The following is a 17,323-nucleotide window of genomic DNA, read 5'->3' as shown; positions in this document are numbered from 1 at the left end:
ATATCCAAATTTGTGATGCAGCTCTCAGCTCAAAAAGAAACGTACCAAAATGTGTCAGTGGATATTTTAGGATCAAATATGTTTAGAAATGTGTACATTGTGATCAAATATATATATATTTATCTTCATGTGGTTTTTTTTAAAGCGGAGATTAATGTGGAAATTTTTATTACTACTATTAACTGAATTTATATTCCGCCCTATACCCAGAGGTCTCAGAGCAGTTCACAGAACAAAATCAAAATACAAAACCACAAAATATATAATCAAAATAAAAACAACCCAATAACCACCCACCGCCAAAAAAACACCCCCATTTTAAAAGGGCATGGGATGTCAATCAAATCAACTGAAGGCCTGGTTAAAAATGAACATTTTTGCCTGGTGCCTAAAGGTGTATAATGAAGGCGCCAGGCGAATTTCCCTGGGGAGGGCATTCCACAGATGGGGAGCCACTGCAGAGAAGGCCCGTTCTTGTGTTGCCACCCTCCAAACTTCTCAAGGAGGAAGCGCACAGAGGGCCTCAGAAGATGATCTCAGGGTCCAGGTAGCTTCATATGGAAAGTGGCGATCCTTGAGGTATTGCGGTCCTGAGCCGTTTAAGGCTTTATAGGTCAGAACCAGCACTTTGAATTGGGCCCGGAAACTAATTGGTGTCCAGTTGCAATCGGACCAGAAAATAGAGCAAAAGGGACTTATGAACACAAGTGCAATGGAGAGATCAGAAACAGACTGGATCTGTCCCTTTAACTACCTGTAGTTAATGTAGCTGCAATAAAACGCGTTTGCTCAACCTTTTGGAAAGTATCATCAAATACAGCTCAGATGAAGCGTTTTAACTGATATACTTGCACACTTAATTACATTTCCAAGTGACCCCCCCCCCCCAATGCATACTACAGAACCTTGCACAAGAATTAAGTGATGGGTCTCCCAGGTTTCCTTCCCCATCACAAGCAACAGATATCGCCATGCTGACTTGGGGACAGTATTCCCTAGGATCACTGGCTCACCTTTACTAAAGCCCTGCAAATATTAAATCAGAAGGTGGTACCAGCCATAGTATATACACCTCACTCCTTCAGAATACTCTGATGGCTTTCATTATCAATGGAGACATTTTAAACATATTACTGAACTGAACGGCACCAAGGATGTGGCACAATCAATATGAGAGATAAAGAAATACTCATTCAGATAGGTTGAGAACCCTACTGACACATTTCTTTACACTGCTTTGGATGACACATGAAGACCTTTTCATTCACTTGGGTGTTTTCAATCAAGGAGGTAAATTTTGTTTTAAGGAACTTTTTGGTTTTAATTTTTGTTGCCTTGCTGTTTACTTTTTTTAAAAAAATAGACTTTTTAGACTGGTTTGTTGATAGGCAGCCTCTACTGGGGATGAATAGTTCAATATATATTTTAGTCAGTGTCACTCCTCAATCTATTCTGTCATGTTTTCTGCATCCCCCCCCCAAAAAATGCTTCTCAAAATTTAGAAGTGTGCAGTCGAAATCCACATAACAGTCTAGGAAGTACAAATTGTGTTGATTTGCTTAAAAAGGCACATCAAACTAAATTCTCCAACATTTCTATCCTCTATAGCAGGGGTCAGCAACCTAAGGCCCATGGGCCAGAAGTGGCTCGTGGAGGTCATTTGACCGGTCCAAGAGCCAGCCCTGAACTGAGCCACCGACACAGCACGGCATGGAGACTCGCTTCTGCGGCACCAAAAACTGGGTCTGCGCAGACACAGATGCCGAAAATCGCGTCTGCGCCGATGTCAAAAATCACACGAGATCCGGCCCACGGAGGGATCTCTGCGGGACCGATCCAGCCCAGGCAAGATAAACCTTGCTGACCCCTGCTCTACAGAGCAAAAGCAAATGAAGGAGCCCCTCATTGGTATAAGCAGGAAGTGATGTTCTGCCTCAGCCAACCAAAACAAGAAGACACCCAACTCAATGCAAGTTAATAACTGGCCTTGCAGGACATCAATTAGGTTGGTTTTCTTAGTGTTCCATAGTATAACTGACACCTTCTTAACTTCTAAACATCCAACTTAGTCTGAGTGAACCCAATGAAGTCTACTCCAAGTATGATTAATGGACTTCATCCATATTCCATAATTTTTTATCAACGGGAATGAAGTAGCTTTACATTTTAGTAGGGTTTTTATGTGATTTGCCTTTTAATGAAGCTGCTTGTTATTTATATACACTGATCAAAAGACAAATTACTTTGGGGGGAAATGGTACCATAAGCATTTTGCCAGTCCCATTTTTAATAGCTTTACAAATGTTTGGAAATGGCTTCTCTTCCCAATATTAAAAAGCTGCATTGTACATTCTTTAAAGCTGCATCGTGCTATATATACATTTATATATATGCATGCGCATTTTTATATGACCAGCCTGACCCAGTCATGAGCTGTTCCCTACTGCACCACACACTTGTTTCTGGCAGCTATCCTGCTCAAAAGGACAAAGTAAAGAGTGCCACCTAGTGGTCGGATGCGAAACTGTGATACAACACTGAAAAAGAAAGGGGGGGGGGAGGAAGAGAAGTCAAGTACTTTCCTATCCAGCCTCTTAAAAGTTTGTAAGAGATTTACCAAGAACACCAAAAGTGTAAACCGTAGGCTCGCTTCAAAAGTTTATTCAAAGAAGTCTCATTTCTCAAAAATGCTCTTTCCCAAAACAGATCAGGGGGAGGAGAAATATAAGGAAATAAACTGAATGTTCTATACACAAGTATTTCACCAACATCCCTGTAAAAATGTGAACAAACAACAAAACCAGCAATCACTGCTCGTCAATGAATATGGCACAATGTATTATTTCTAGGTTTTGATGTATTTATCTTCTGTGAGGGCTCTTTTCAATGCTTGTTTTAAAGAACCTAATTTTAGGTTGACTAACCAAGTGGTAGACTCCACTCTTTCAGGAATGCTAATGCCAGCAAGTTCTTTAACGGGGATAATGTGCCAGATCACTGGAGCCAAGCTCCATCTTCTCCCTGAAAAGCAGCCCCTTCTGCTCAGAAACTTAAGCAAACAGTTCCCTAAAACAACTTGGGAAGTTTCTTGTATTGAGGAAAGGAATACCTGTAACCCTGGAAGGCAAGTGGGAAAGGTATGTGATGGGAAAATTAGGCGTTTGCAAAACTGAAATTCGGGCCTGGTTAGCAACTATCCTAGATGCATATCAAATTTGTTAAAAGAAATATATGCACTAAAGAAGGAAACAAATACATATAAATTTTCAAGATCTTCTTGTTCTGCCATTTAAAGTTACAAGTCGAGAAAACTCTACCTCTTGGACCCAAATTATACTAATCTAGTTTGGCTTTGCATTTTAAACACAGGCATCACTGTTTGTCTCCATATTATCTGGAAAAGGTTCTGTCACATAGTTTTTGATGGCAGGCAGAACAACTTCATTTTCTGTTGTTGCCTCTCCATTTCCAGGTTCAGTTGGCTCACTTTCCACTGAAACAGGGATCACTTCATGCAACAGGAAACAGTCGTCATTCAGCACCTCCTCTGAGGTCATTCGATTGTTAAAGCAGAGGAGTTTCATGAGCAGAGATTTAACTTTAGCATCCTTAAAGAGAAAGAAAGAAAAATGTATTATAATTTGAGGTCTTCACCAACCTGCCCAAGTCCTGTGACATGTGCAGATATTTCATATTTATTTTAGAATATGTAGAATAAGTATTTAGAAATACTTATATTCTTTAAAAAAAAAAACTCCAGGTGGCTTACAGTAATAAAAATTGCATATACCTAGAAACAGTACATAAAATTCTGGTTTTATGTATTAAAATAACATTTTAATAAAATAAGCATTAACGTAAGAATCCCAGAATTCAGGAAAAAGTAGCAAAATCAGCAATCCATGCAACACTTTGTAAGGCACCCAAGACGCAGAAGCAACCACCCCTTTCTTCCATGAGCCTGGATTGGAAGAGAGACGCTACCTGTCCCCTTTCTTTCTCCACCAAGGAAGAGATGGGTAGCTTCTTACCTGCAAGCTGGGTTTATGCCAGGAGGATGGGCGTGATCACTGCTAGCAGACACATTTATGGAACTATCACCCATATGCACTGTTAGAAAGCAAAGTGCTTAGCAATCCTTACCACCTTCAAGACAGCAGCAGAGATTACTACTATAATTACACTGAGGCTTGCCCAGTTGACAGTGACCCATGACAGGGCCTTCTCAGTGGTGGTTCCCCTATTTGTGGAATGCCCTCCCTTAGTGAGTTGAGTCCTCACTATTCACTTTCAGAGGAAAATTAAGAAATTCCTGTTTGCACAGGCATCAATTTCATTTTCCCTGAGTCAGTGTACAGGCATGTCTGATATTCAAATTACTTAGCCTTACTTTACCATTAATTACACTTGCCTACCATTCATAATACTTTCCAAATGATATGTTTCCATTTTCCTGACGATCAGGGTCCACATTCCTTCTTCTTTACACCAACAAATGTTGCACTTTGATCTTGCACCCATATGTTTTAAATATTTAAAGATGCATCATTTAGTATTAACTAAATGAAATGATTTAGGCAGTTCTGCACTATTATTTGAAATAGTTCATGTAGGTAAGAAAACAAACATACCATATAGTGGCCATCCACTTCAGGAGTTCCATCTCTCTTTATTTTAAACTCCTGTTTTCCAAGAACCAGCTATAAATTTTAAAAGATGACAAAATTAGCTCAAACATCAATTCTAGAAAACCAAATTATGTTAGCCCATTCTATTCTGACAGTCACTTCCAGTTTACAGAGGGATAAAAAAAAGGTAAGCAAAGAACAGTTCACTGTATATTTAACAACCCCCCCCCCCCATTACAGCTCTTTGTGCTACATTTATTCTGCTGACCTAAAATTTATGCTTCCTTGACAAAAATAATCATTGCACAAAATAAGATATACAGTGGACCCTCGGTTTACGTTACCTTCAGGTAATGTAACTTTTGGGTTGCAAACACGGCAAAACCGGAAGTGTACACTCCCAGGTTTCACCATGCATGCACAGAAGTGCACCGCGCGCATGCGCAAAATCACTCTATCACGCTACACACATGCACAGAAGCGGCACCTCTAGGTGCGGACTTTTCGGGGTATGTATGGACCCCTGGAATGAATTAAGCTCGTATCCGGAGGGTCCACTGTACATTTGCCTATTGTCTTAAATAAGTAAAATATGTAACCTGCAACATCAATTATATTTCACACAAAGTCTAGATTTCTTAGTAAGTCCCTATATACTAACAGTGAACTCAAAGGTGGAAGCCATGACTGATTAAAATGGTATATAATACTGCTTTAAATGTTTAGTGTAGATGGGGCCTTGATAAGGGGCAGCATTCAAAGATGGAATATTCATCGCCTACAGTCTGAAAATGCACAGCCTACTCTGCCATTTCATTTTGTTGCACGCGTAAAGCTGATCACACTTCATATTCATATCCATTCCCAAATTCAGAGAACAATCTGACAACCTCTTTAAGAAAGCAAAATGGGGGGAAATGAGAGCCCCTGGCTAAAATCTGTAGATGATCGAAGGGACAAAACAAAGACTAATAAATGTAGATCTACTTTCACACTTGAGCAGTTATGGCAATTCCGCTCACAGCTTCGCTTGCAACTTTAGGGAACACAATAATTCAGCCTGCATTACATTACGAAGCCTTTGCATTTATAAATGAAGAGCTACTTACCCAGTAAAGGAGGCAACCAAAAGCATACATATCTGAAGCAGGAGAAGGTGGTTGTCCCTGCCTTACTTCAGGAGAAATTAAGTTCAAGCCATTCAGGAGCACAGAGTTCATTGAAGCACGCTGACTCTAAAAATTAAAACCCCACAGCTTGGAATTACAATTGGAACGTTGCCTATAAAACAGATGATCTATGCTAGCCTAGGCAACAGGCCTGAAAATCATCCTACCTCCTGAATTGAGAGAGGAAGCAATGCATCTATTGCAATAGCCACCTTTCCATTCTCAGTGCAGTGGCAGTTTGGGCACTGAACACATATATGCCACTAACTCTCTCTGGCAATTAGTTAACAAGCCAGTAACCCCTTTATAGCACCAGGAGAAAGGGTATGTGTCTGTATAATGCATACTGTCTAGTCGTGTTCTGTGTTTAACATGGTATGAGTTAGCACCTCCTTCCTCCATTCTCTACCAGAGAGAGCCAAAGCTCTGCTAAGTGGAGGGCTACTGGCACTTTAATGGGTGCGTGGCTGGCCCTAACCCTGTGGAACTCCTTGCCAATGTGGGTTCAGCAGGAGTCATCGCTGCTTGTTTTTAGACACCTTCTAAAAACTGCATTACTCTGATAGGCCTTTCGAACTTGAGTTTCTATCCCGACCAGCTATCACTGATGTTTTTGTTTTTAGTCTGCAAACTGCTGTGTAATATTTTATGAGAAACGCCTGTACATCTTCCTCAGGCCAGCACACATTACCAGACAAGTGTGTTATAGAAGCTGCACATTTGACTCTTCTAGGAATGAAAGGAGAGAGAGAGAGAGAGATATTCTGGTAGCAGCATTCTAGAGGACAGGTCAGTCTCAACTGCCTCCAGCACCACCACCACACACACACATTTATACTTCATTTTTTGTTTACACTGATGTTTTAAGATTTGCTCCCCCCAAGAAAATCCAATTGGAAAACCACTAGATTTTGCATGTGCTCAAAAGCAGAGGAACTGCGTTAATTAGCAACAAGAAAGAAGTTCATTTGTTTATATTTAAAGGATAGCTTCTTTACCACTGATTTGGTGAAGTCAAAGTCTCCAACAATTCCTTGCTCTCGGTTTACAGCAAATACGTTGTTTTTATGCAGGGATCCGTGGATTATACCAGCTTTGTGTAGCGTATGCAGACCACGAGCTACTCCTTTCATCACCTTCAAAGTTTCCTAGTTAAAAATCATAAGAGATGAACCTCAAGAGTTCCATTAGTCTTTCAAACACAAACTCTATTGGAGGTAGGTACAAAGCCACTTATGAAACTCCTTGCAATGTGGCTGTAAATCAGGATTACAAGTTACTCCAGATTGAGGAAAAATGTCTTGCCTACAATTGTTTTAAGCAACTGCTAAATTCAGAATAGTCTGAAAAATATCAGAGAGCATGCAGCAAAGCCCACAACAACAAAAATGAAGCACAGGTACATGGGGGCATTAGTGACCACTGAATGGGACCTTTTGGCCAAAATGCAAAAGGTTTTATGCTTATATTTTGCATTTGGATCCTTGGTGTTACATTTGTGTTGTAAATCTTCTTTGTCGTACCAAGACTATAGCAATTCATTTCATTTTTTCCGATACCAATTTGTTTGTTATCATTGTAGAACTCATTAACAGATTATAGAGAAGAGGTGACTTTTTAACCAGAGTCTCCTGTAGTAAACTGTTCTGCAACCGGAATCAGACTATCATTTAATATAAAAACTGTTAAGTTCAGTCGCAGACTCTGCGGTTGTGGCACTCATCTCGCTTTACTGGCTGAGGGAGCCGGCGTACAGCTTCCGGGTCATGTGGCCAGCATGACTAAGCCACTTTTGGCAAATCAGAGCAACACACGGAAACGCCATTTACCTTCCCGTCGGAGCGGTACCTATTTATCTACTTGCACTTTGACATGCTTTCGAACTGCTAGGTGGGCAGGAGCTGGGACCGAGCAAGGGGAACTCAACCCGTCACGGGGATTCGAACCACCAACCTTCTGATCAGCAAGCCCTAGGCTCAGTGGTTTAGACCACAGCGCTACCCGGGTCCATCACTTAATATACAGTATATTAAAATATGGCAAATAAGTATGTTGTTTTTTGAAAGAAACTGGGGTGGGAGGACAAACAGAGCATTGGAGCAAAAAATGAAGCACTAAATGCCCTGTTTTCACTGCATGGATTCACTGCATACCATAATGGAACAGTTTATAGTAAGAATTGAGTTAATCAACATCTTAATGAACAGGGGGGTGTTCTCTCTCCACCCTACTCCCACCAGATCACATTACTTACTTCTGGAGTTAAAGGTGCAGTAGTCTGCAATATGCCCAGGCTTGCTTCAGCATAATATGGGACCATCAGATATGCCAGAGGATCAGACTGAATGGACACAAAAAGTGGTATGTATCATATGTCAAATTACTGCAACATTTCTACAATTATTTAACACATACTGCAATAAATAAATAAATAAATAAATAAATATGTACCTTTATTCATCGTAGAAAGGCTTACTGAGTAAAAGTATTAGGTTTAAAGATTTATCTTTTTTTTTAAAAAAAAAAAAAAGACTGCATGGACAGTTTATAACTTGCCTTGCATAAGAATAGAAACATCAGCTGCATCAAACCGGATTCTTCCTTCTGTTCTCTCCAGAGTCTGTGATACTTTGCTGCTCTTTCTATCACTTCGGCTTCAGTATTCATATCCACAGCATATCCCTAAGGTGGTTAAAAAAAAAGTTGGCTATGAATTGGATAGGTATACTTTGAAATGTTATTTTTCTCATTTTAAAAAGACCCTAAAAAGTGTACAAACAACTTGTACACTGCATTTGAGATGCAATGCATATACCTACTTCTTTCTTTGTGAATGTTAAAAGCTGTGGGGCTATAAAATATCAAGATGGCTGCAATTTCCTTGTAGCATCTATTGTATTCTGCTTTGTGATTTATTTTACTTTGTTCTTTTATTTGTGAATCACTTCCCAAGAGACATCATGAAGCAAATTACAATATAACATATATGAAAGAAAGTTGAATGCATATTAAATAAACACAGAAACCATTGCATATATAAAAACAAGTATAAATACACAAACAGTTTAAAACAATAATGGCACATACATAAAATCCATTCAAATCCAAGACAAATACCAACTGAGATTAGTGTTACGTTCATCCCATTTCACAGTGATGGTGCTGGGCAAACCTAGGAACCAGTTAAAATAATAGGACTGGAAAGGATTTCTATCTGTCCAGAAGGACTTGCTCTAACTATAACAACTATATGAACAGCTTCTGTATATGCAACTAAGGACTGAGACTTTCCTCCCCAACCCCCAAAAGTTCCTAAGCTGTATGAAAATGAGCTTTCTAATAGGTTGGTTATAACTAAGCCTAACTCTCCATAAACTAGACTTAAAAGGCTGATTTATTCAAACTCAAAGATCAAGGCTCCAAAAATCCCTAAGTGCTTAGCTGCTCAGGCACAAAATCACATTCTAGAGACCTGAAATGTGTTTCTTCGGCTTAGCAGAGACCAACAAGCACCCAGATGTTCAATAATGATATCTCAAAACCTGAAAGCTTTCCAGTTTAGTCATCGACTTGCCTCTTATTACTAGCTTTTTAAAAAGTGAACTTGAAAGTATACCTTTAAGAGAACCTTCCGCCCTTGAACTTCTGAGCAAACCAGAGGACGTTTCGTGCTCAGTTCTCTCATTGGTTCAGCATCTAGAAGATCACGCTCCAAACTGACTGTCAGAAGTCCCCCTGAGTTCTGAACAAACAGGATTTGCCAGTCACCTTATAAATCCCAACACTGCACAAAATATAAATATGTGTAGATCACAGAAGAGAGTCACATTATCTATAGGTAATAAACAAGGTGGGGGACCTGTATCCTTGGGCTGTAACTGGAGCACTCCTGCACAAGGCTCCACAACCAGCTTGGAGCAGGAACCTTGCAGCATTGTTTAGGGGGAAAGGTAGCCGTAGCTCTTTATTTCCCAACCCTCCTGAAACTTTCCTTGTTGTTCTATAAAGGGATCAGGTTTGAAGCAAGAGAGGAGGTTTCTGGAGAGGAGAAAAGGGGTTTCTCCACATAGAAGTGAGCTTTTGACCTCCCCTCAATCCTGTTGGGTACACTAAATGGGTATCCACCGTATACTGTAAGCTGTTCTTGGTCAAAACAAGCCAATGCCCTCCTTTTCTTTCCTGTCAATTAACACCATAATTCCACTGGTCTTGAAAACCACTGAGCCTAGGTTCTTGCCATGCAGCAGTGGCAGGGGCAGAGAGGGGGCATTGTGGGCTGGGGGCTGTTTGTCTTTTCATTTACAAACTAAGGCTCCCATGAATGTGCAGAAACCACTTCCTATTTTGGGCTGGTGCGTTTCTCTGCCAAGTTGACAGCACGTCTAAGCACGCCATCCCAAATTTGTTAGTTTTAAAAAACAAGATGTGAAGATCTTAGCACAATGGTACCCTTTCTCTTCCATCCAGAAGCTGCTGTGATCTTAAAACAGGATAAACAAAACCTGCCATTTTACCCTTTTGGTCTAACAGGAAATCACGTTATTGGCTTTACTGCCAGCAAAACAAGGTGACCATGAACAGCAACAGAACCATCAGGCAATTTTTTGAGAAGAACTAATGGATAAAGGATAAGAAGCACCCTGAGAACGGCCTGGTCACAAGGAATGGCAGGCCTGGCAGATGGCTAATATATAAAAATAATGCAGAACTTAACAATCATAACCTAGAACAGGTGTCAACAACCTTTTCTGAACCAGCAAGCACATTCTGTGCCTCAAATTTGTAACAAAATGGCTTCCATAAGGGACATGATCTAACACAGATTGAGGGGGTGTAGAACCATTGCTGTTTCCTCTCTTGGCCTCCACCCTCAATATTTAGCATGGCAAGTAAGCTATGTCCTACTGGTCATGATTGCAGAGATCACATAATAGTTATTCCCCGCACACACCCAAACGATGCTGTTAGTCAATAGCAGGAGGCATTTCCCAGTAGCAAATAATAATAATAATAACAACAACAACAACAACAACAACAACAACAATAGAGGTGGGCCACACTGCACTCTCTTTTGTGTTCAAATGTCTCATATGCTTCACATATAAATAGCAACACATCCTACAAAGACCTACATTGGCTCCCAGTACGTTTCCGAGCACAATTCAAAGTGTTGGTGTTGACCTTTAAAGCCCTAAACGGCCTCGGCCCAGTATACCTGAAGGAGCGTCTCCACCCCCATCGTTCTGCCCGGACGCTGAGGTCCAGCGCCGAGGGCCTTCTGGCGGTTCCCTCATTGCAAGAAGCAAAGCTACAGGGAACCAGGCAGAGGGCCTTTTCGGTAGTGGTGCCCGCCCTGTGGAACGCCCTCCCATCAGATGTCAAAACGATAAACAACTACCTGACATTCAGAAGACATCTTAAGGCAGCCCTGTTCAGGGAAGTTTTTAATGTATGATATTTTAGTGTTTTTTGGTTTCTATGGAAGCCGCCCAGAGTGGCTGGGGAAACCCAGCCAGATGGGCGGGGTACAAATAATAAATTATTATTATTATTATTATTATTATTATTATTATTATTATTATCCACCTCTCCATTTCTGTCCCTCAACTACATCTCTCCCTCTTTTTCAGAGACCACACATCCCTATATTCCTCCTCTCTCCCACTCAAAGAATACTTGAGTACCTGCCCTAAATTCAGAAAAGCATCTCCACTCCCACCAATCCAGAAAAATACACGAATGCCAACAACCAGGAACCCACAGACACCGAGCTGGTAATTCCTGACCTATATCCATGAGGAGTTTCCTCATATCTTTCTCTCCAGAAATGCCAAAACAAAACCAAACAACCCTTACCATATATTTCTTACCATATATTGTAGAATTCCTGCTTCAGGATGAAGAAGTGGGAGCTCAGGGAACCATTTCTGTACCAAGTGATTGAGCTTCTCCTAAATTAAAAGATAAATTTTTGCAATACCCATCTCAGCATGAAAACAGAACACAGCAATACGTTGGGAACTAGATTAACCTGTGGCACGCAAGTAGCGAATTTGCAAATGAAGAAGTGATTCACAGATAAGCATCAGTACGTAATTAGATTCCTCTTCACATGGTACTGCTGGATTTATACTCATTCCCCAATGCAGAAGTCATACACTTTATGATACAGAAGACACAGCTACTCCATTGAACACAAAGTAAAGGCCCTCCACTCACTCCTACTGAAGGTGTTATCCCACGTCGTGCCCCCCCCCCCAAAATCATCTTCCTGTGCTTGTCATTTGCAGCCATGGGATTTACTCCTGAATAAGAGACTAAAAGACCAAGGGAACACACCAGAGTTGACTTGTTGGCATTTCTAGCTCTGCATTTTACACATCCCTCTACCCTGCCTCCAGCCACCTTTCTTAAAAGCCAGCAATCCTCCCCCCCCCCCCCCCCGGTGAGAGGCAACTTGTGCAACTGATACACGGGGGGGGGGGAGTAGTATAAGAGGCATGGGGGGTGCTTGTGCATTCTGGGCTCTGAATTGTTTGGACGAACTTTGCACTCCTTGGTTCTTTGCCTCTTTGCAGCACTCTACACCCGTTATCCTCCTCAGCTGCCTCCTGGAGATAGTTCAGTTTTTGTTTCTCCTGCACAACACATCTCCCCCAGCAAACCTTTCCACAGTAGTATCGTTCCTTGGATTCAGAACGCCTTGTTACTCAAACGTTTTGGCTCCCAAACACCACAAACCTGGAAGTGAGTGTTCTGGTTTGCAAACATTCTTTAGAACCCAAACGTCCGGCGCAGCTTCGAATTGGCTGCAGGAGCTTCCTGAAGCCAACCAGAAGCTGCACTTTGGTTTCCAAACGTTTTGGAAGTCCAACGGATTCCGTTCAACTTCCAAGGTACAACTGTATCCACTTGGGATTTGCCATGCACTGAATAGTCACGAGGGAGTAAAGCTGGCCCAGGGAAAACCACATCAAAACACAGCATTTCAGTAGAAACTACAAGATAACCTGTGGATTGTAGGTAACGTCATGTGTACATGGATTCAAAGAACAGGGATGAGAACGCATTGAAGCCAGAGTAAGCCATAAAAGGGACATGCCCTTGGTTTTTGATAAGAGAAGTTTATAACCATTTCTCCACTCGTGATAGCTTTTTAAATTTACAAGTTGCATGCTTAAGCATGCCTTCATTAGATTCAGAAATGATCATCCTCTTCATCCTACTCAGTAAGAATATATGCAATTCATTCTGAAAAATCAAAAGTTTATTCAATGTAATTACTTGTTTCAATGGTGCTTATGCAATTGAACACTTACGTATTCTTCTTGTTCCTTGTATATTTCCTCAAATACATTATTTCTTAGTCCAGTTATTTCTTCTTTTATTTTTGCCATTTTGGGCTCGCTGTCATCATCAGACTAAAAGGTAGAAATGTAAAATCATCACCTCAGAGGATTAAGGTATTATTGTATCAGGTAACCATCTTATTACACATTGAGAATAACTACTGGTTTTCAATAACACATTCTAGGCCTGAGCCACCAGATTTACTGGATGTACTTTCCTGCTTTCCATCTGTTAGGTTAATACCCTTTCTTACTCCTTGAAAGTGATGTGGAGACAAAATTAAAATGCCAGTTGGAAAGGGCACCGGGACTCAATTCTATGGCTGAACTGTCACCAATGTCTTCTTCTCAGAAATAACAACTTTTTCACGAGGATTAATAAATGTTTTCATATGCCTGGGCTAATTCACAAAACTATCAGCCACTTCTTCAGCGGGTCAGGAAAGAAACAGCTCACTGAGTTCAGCTTGGGAGCCAAGCTACTGAAAGCTGGGGAGGAAGAATCTGTGAGAAGTCAGAGTTGGCCACCCTGATATAAAACATCCCAGAAGGTTGTCCTGGGTTTGGATTACTGCTGCTGTTTAATTGAAAGGTTACTTGTCCCTAACAAAGTAAGCTGCAACTTCTGTGCCAGTGCCCAACACACATACAACATGCAACACAACACACACAAGGACAGGACGGAAGAAGATGAATAGTGTCAACTTCTTGTTATAGTATACTCAATATAGTATATTCAATGTAAGAGTGGCACCAGAAAAAGGCCTTAGATGCCTATACTGCTGCAACTGAAATGAGACCAAGACTACTTTTCAATGTGAACTCATTAGAGAGCAGAAAACTGTTAAAGGTGCTTTTGTTGTTCCAAGCTCGTGTTTCTTAAATTTGAGGAACTGCTTCCTTTCCAGTGGACTCTCTAGATTTACCACTAGATTTAAAAAGAACTAGACAAATTTATAAACTCTGTGAAAGAGGTGGGTCCCTCCCACAAGCAAAACACCTTAACTGTCAAAGGCCAGGGCAAAGACTTGCATCTTCAGCCTACAGCAAAAGCTGTACAATAAAGAATCTGGAGACAGTTCTGTGGGGGGAGAGCTCTGCAACGCAGGCGCTGCCATAGAGAAACCCCTCACCCAGGAAGCCATTCCTGAAAACTCCCAAGAGGGTGCCCTCTGCAGATCATAACACCCAAGAAGCTCGGAAGGGATGCAGGCAGCCTTCGAAACATTGAAAGGCATAGTGCCTCTGGTCATGGAAGCAGTATGTGGTCCATCATCACTAGCAGCCATTGATATCCTGAGGAGAGCACATGCTAAGATAGTGTGGAATCAGTATAGCACGCATGCGCGCGCACACACACAGAAGGAAAATCTGATATCCCATTGTTTTATAGGCCCATTATTGCACAAGCTCACTGCTGACATCCCACCCACTCAGCAATGAGAGAAACACTGTCTGATCTACATAGTTTTAATCTACTTTTCCTTCGGATTTTATTTGCCTTAAGTTTTACGTGAATAAATTACATCTTTGTTAAAAAATGAGATTTCTCAAATGCCAGATAGTACCAGCTTTTCCCACATACTCAATCCATTTTGTTTCCTAACGGACAGTAGGGGCAGAATGCTCTCCCTCATCCGCTAGTTCTATCTTACAGAAAAGCCTTTTAAAAACAGCACTTATTTCCATACTTCTTCCAAGTTGTTTCTTTCAACCAGCTTCCACCTCAGCTGAGCCTTCAGCTTTTTCACTCTCTTCTTAATCTGTAGCAGAACGTCAACGTTGGGACTTGTCTCCAGCCACTCCACTATCTGCTTTATGAACTAAAGTGTAAAACAAAAAAACACAAAGAAAACATGGAAGTGAAAGAACAGTGTTTTCATTGCTCAAATTAGTTTCAAGGAAGATTGCTATTTGTACACATTAGACTCATCCTTATGTCTTAAATAGCAACCGAGTCTTAGGCAGCAATAAAACAATATCTAGTTTAGAGGAACCTATCAATGGGTCATTTTATAATTACAAGCCAATGGCCCATTCTTAAGCTGAAACTGTTCTTAACCGGAAGCACCACTTTAGCTAATGGGGCCTCCTGCTGCTGCCGTGCCGCCAGAGCCCGATTTCTGTACTTATCCTGAAGCAAAGTTCTTAACCTGAAGCACTATTTCTGGGTTAGTGGAGTGTGTAACCTGAAGCCTATGTAACCTGAAGTGTATGTAACCCAAGGTACCACTGTACAAATCTTTCCTGCTGGAGCAAGAAACAGAACTTTGCTTTTGCAGAAAAAAATAATAATAATTACAAGCCAATTTTTCTTTTGAAGTGGCTGAAGGGCAATTCATTGACGAAACAGTATCACCAAAAAGCTTTCCTAAAGTTTCAAGACGTGGTCTGCTTTAATTCTGAGAATACAAAAAAATAACCTAGTATGACAAACTGACCTCAATGCTGTCCAGATACTTGTGATATATAACGCTTAAGAGATTTCTTTCTTGGTTGATCTTCTGCATAACTTCACTGTACACGTTCAAGATTATTTTTTTATCTGCTTCATCCAGCTCCTAAATGGAATCAGACACAAACATACAGATAACATACCTGCAGCTAGATGAAGGTTGAGGATTTCAACACCGATAGGAATGAAGGCTATTCTTAATGGGAAGGCTTATCAGTTTTTATTTGTAAAATAAGTAGAGGCTACCAAGCAGTTTAAATTAATGTAGTTTGACATTTCCATGGGACACAACCTCCACCCCAATGTTCAGCAGCTCTGGTGTGGCGAGTTTGTCAAATGATTCAATCAGGAATAACCGTGGACTCCTGTTTTGCAGCAGACTGCAGTAAAAGGACCACAAGTTGAACTGCAAATTGAACCATTAGCTGAACTGTAAATCAGAGGTTTGCTGCTTTTTATCTTGGCTTCTTCTACCTGGAACAGTCAACAATGTATTAAAAACCAAGTGTAGAGTACATGTCAAAAACATTCAGAGTTTGTGTATTTTACTATTGTCTTTGGGTATGTTATGTTCTGCTGCCCCTCAACAGCCACTTTCAAGTCCAGCCACCTTTTGATTTGAAATTATGTATGGAGCCATGAAAAATATTTTCAGAGAAGGAAGAAATAAGGCTGAGCAAAGCTAAGCAGCTTTTCAAATGCACGTTCCATATAAAGCAACACTATTCAAATAGAAGGCAACTGAGCTCTGATGTGTATTAGGATGTGAATCCAATTAATTCCTGCAATTGCTGATCCAGCAAGCAACAACAGCATGGAAGCCTACTTGCGTTAAGTGGTCTTCCCTAGCTGGATCAAGGCACTTGGCTCCTGGAGATAATAGGGCACTATGCAGCTTACTCTGGGGTAGGGATGTCTAAGAATATCATGGCACTCACTATAATTATTTTCTTAGTCTGCAAACATGTAAATTATTGCTACTTTCTGCATTGGGTCTTACGCTTCCCCTCTCCACTGAAATGCGTCGAAATTGGTTATGTAATTAAACAGTTTAGTTTTGGCCATAGCTGATTGCAAGACAAACAACATACATTTCGGTGGAAGCTGAACTGCAGCCGAACAGAAATGGCAATAATTGTGTGGACAGGCGGAGTCCCCCCAACCCCAGGCGACCCCCAGGTGGAATAATGACTATGTTATGGTATTAAAATTGGCCAAAACTTTATTAAGACTTCAGATGTAGGGAGACCTTGGCTTAGGCATTGGGTGTTTATCCTTCCCAGTCCCTGGCGGGGGAGCTGGGGAACATCAGGGTTATCCAGAATGAGTGGAGATTGGGCTGGCTCTGGAGAACTTATGTTCAAGCAGAGAGCCCACCCTGCATTTTGCTGCTGTCACAGGGGAGAGCAATGACAACCTATTGGCGTATGGCCAATGCCTCCCCTCAAATAACCCCTTTAATGGGGAACCCTGGGATCACCACCGGGGGGGGGGGGGCATGGGTCACCGCTTCACGCCCCCAATGGCAATGACTGTGATTAACCCAGGCAGGGCGGAAATCACTGCCTCATTACATCCACACAATGGGGGTTAGTCACAGCCTCACCTGCCGGGCTCAGAAGATGAGCATGGCAAGGTGCATTCATACCCTAAAGCAAGTTACTCAAACCCTCATGATGGCCTCAGGGGAGATGGAGAAAAAGACCTTGCTACTTCTTCAGC

General features: G+C 41.3%; 1 protein-coding gene across 6 annotated transcripts in view; it reads right to left on the bottom strand.

The window, feature by feature from the left end:
- Positions 1 to 2,645: 2,645 nt before the first annotated feature.
- STK31 (serine/threonine kinase 31) overlaps positions 2,646 to 17,323 on the bottom strand; it is a 33,729-nt gene continuing 19,051 nt past the window's right edge. For all 6 annotated transcript variants that reach the window (XM_028750171.2, XM_077937013.1, XM_028750176.2 and 3 more), the window contains exons 14-24: positions 15,588 to 15,707; positions 14,838 to 14,969; positions 13,117 to 13,218; positions 11,668 to 11,748; positions 9,414 to 9,539; positions 8,354 to 8,479; positions 8,052 to 8,138; positions 6,796 to 6,945; positions 5,738 to 5,863; positions 4,632 to 4,700; positions 2,646 to 3,608 (exon numbers count right to left, since the gene is read on the bottom strand). In XM_028750171.2, the coding sequence (XP_028606004.2) occupies positions 3,360 to 3,608; positions 4,632 to 4,700; positions 5,738 to 5,863; positions 6,796 to 6,945; positions 8,052 to 8,138; positions 8,354 to 8,479; positions 9,414 to 9,539; positions 11,668 to 11,748; positions 13,117 to 13,218; positions 14,838 to 14,969; positions 15,588 to 15,707 (1,368 nt within the window). In that variant the 3' untranslated portion in view covers positions 2,646 to 3,359. The remainder of the gene's footprint in view (positions 3,609 to 4,631; positions 4,701 to 5,737; positions 5,864 to 6,795; positions 6,946 to 8,051; positions 8,139 to 8,353; positions 8,480 to 9,413; positions 9,540 to 11,667; positions 11,749 to 13,116; positions 13,219 to 14,837; positions 14,970 to 15,587; positions 15,708 to 17,323) is intronic.

The sequence above is a fragment of the Podarcis muralis genome, chromosome 12 (genome assembly GCF_964188315.1).
Source record: "Podarcis muralis chromosome 12, rPodMur119.hap1.1, whole genome shotgun sequence".
In the NCBI taxonomy this organism is placed as follows: domain Eukaryota; kingdom Metazoa; phylum Chordata; class Lepidosauria; order Squamata; family Lacertidae; genus Podarcis; species Podarcis muralis.
Note: the sequence above shows the minus strand (reverse complement) of the source record. Positions and strands in the feature narration are given on the sequence as shown.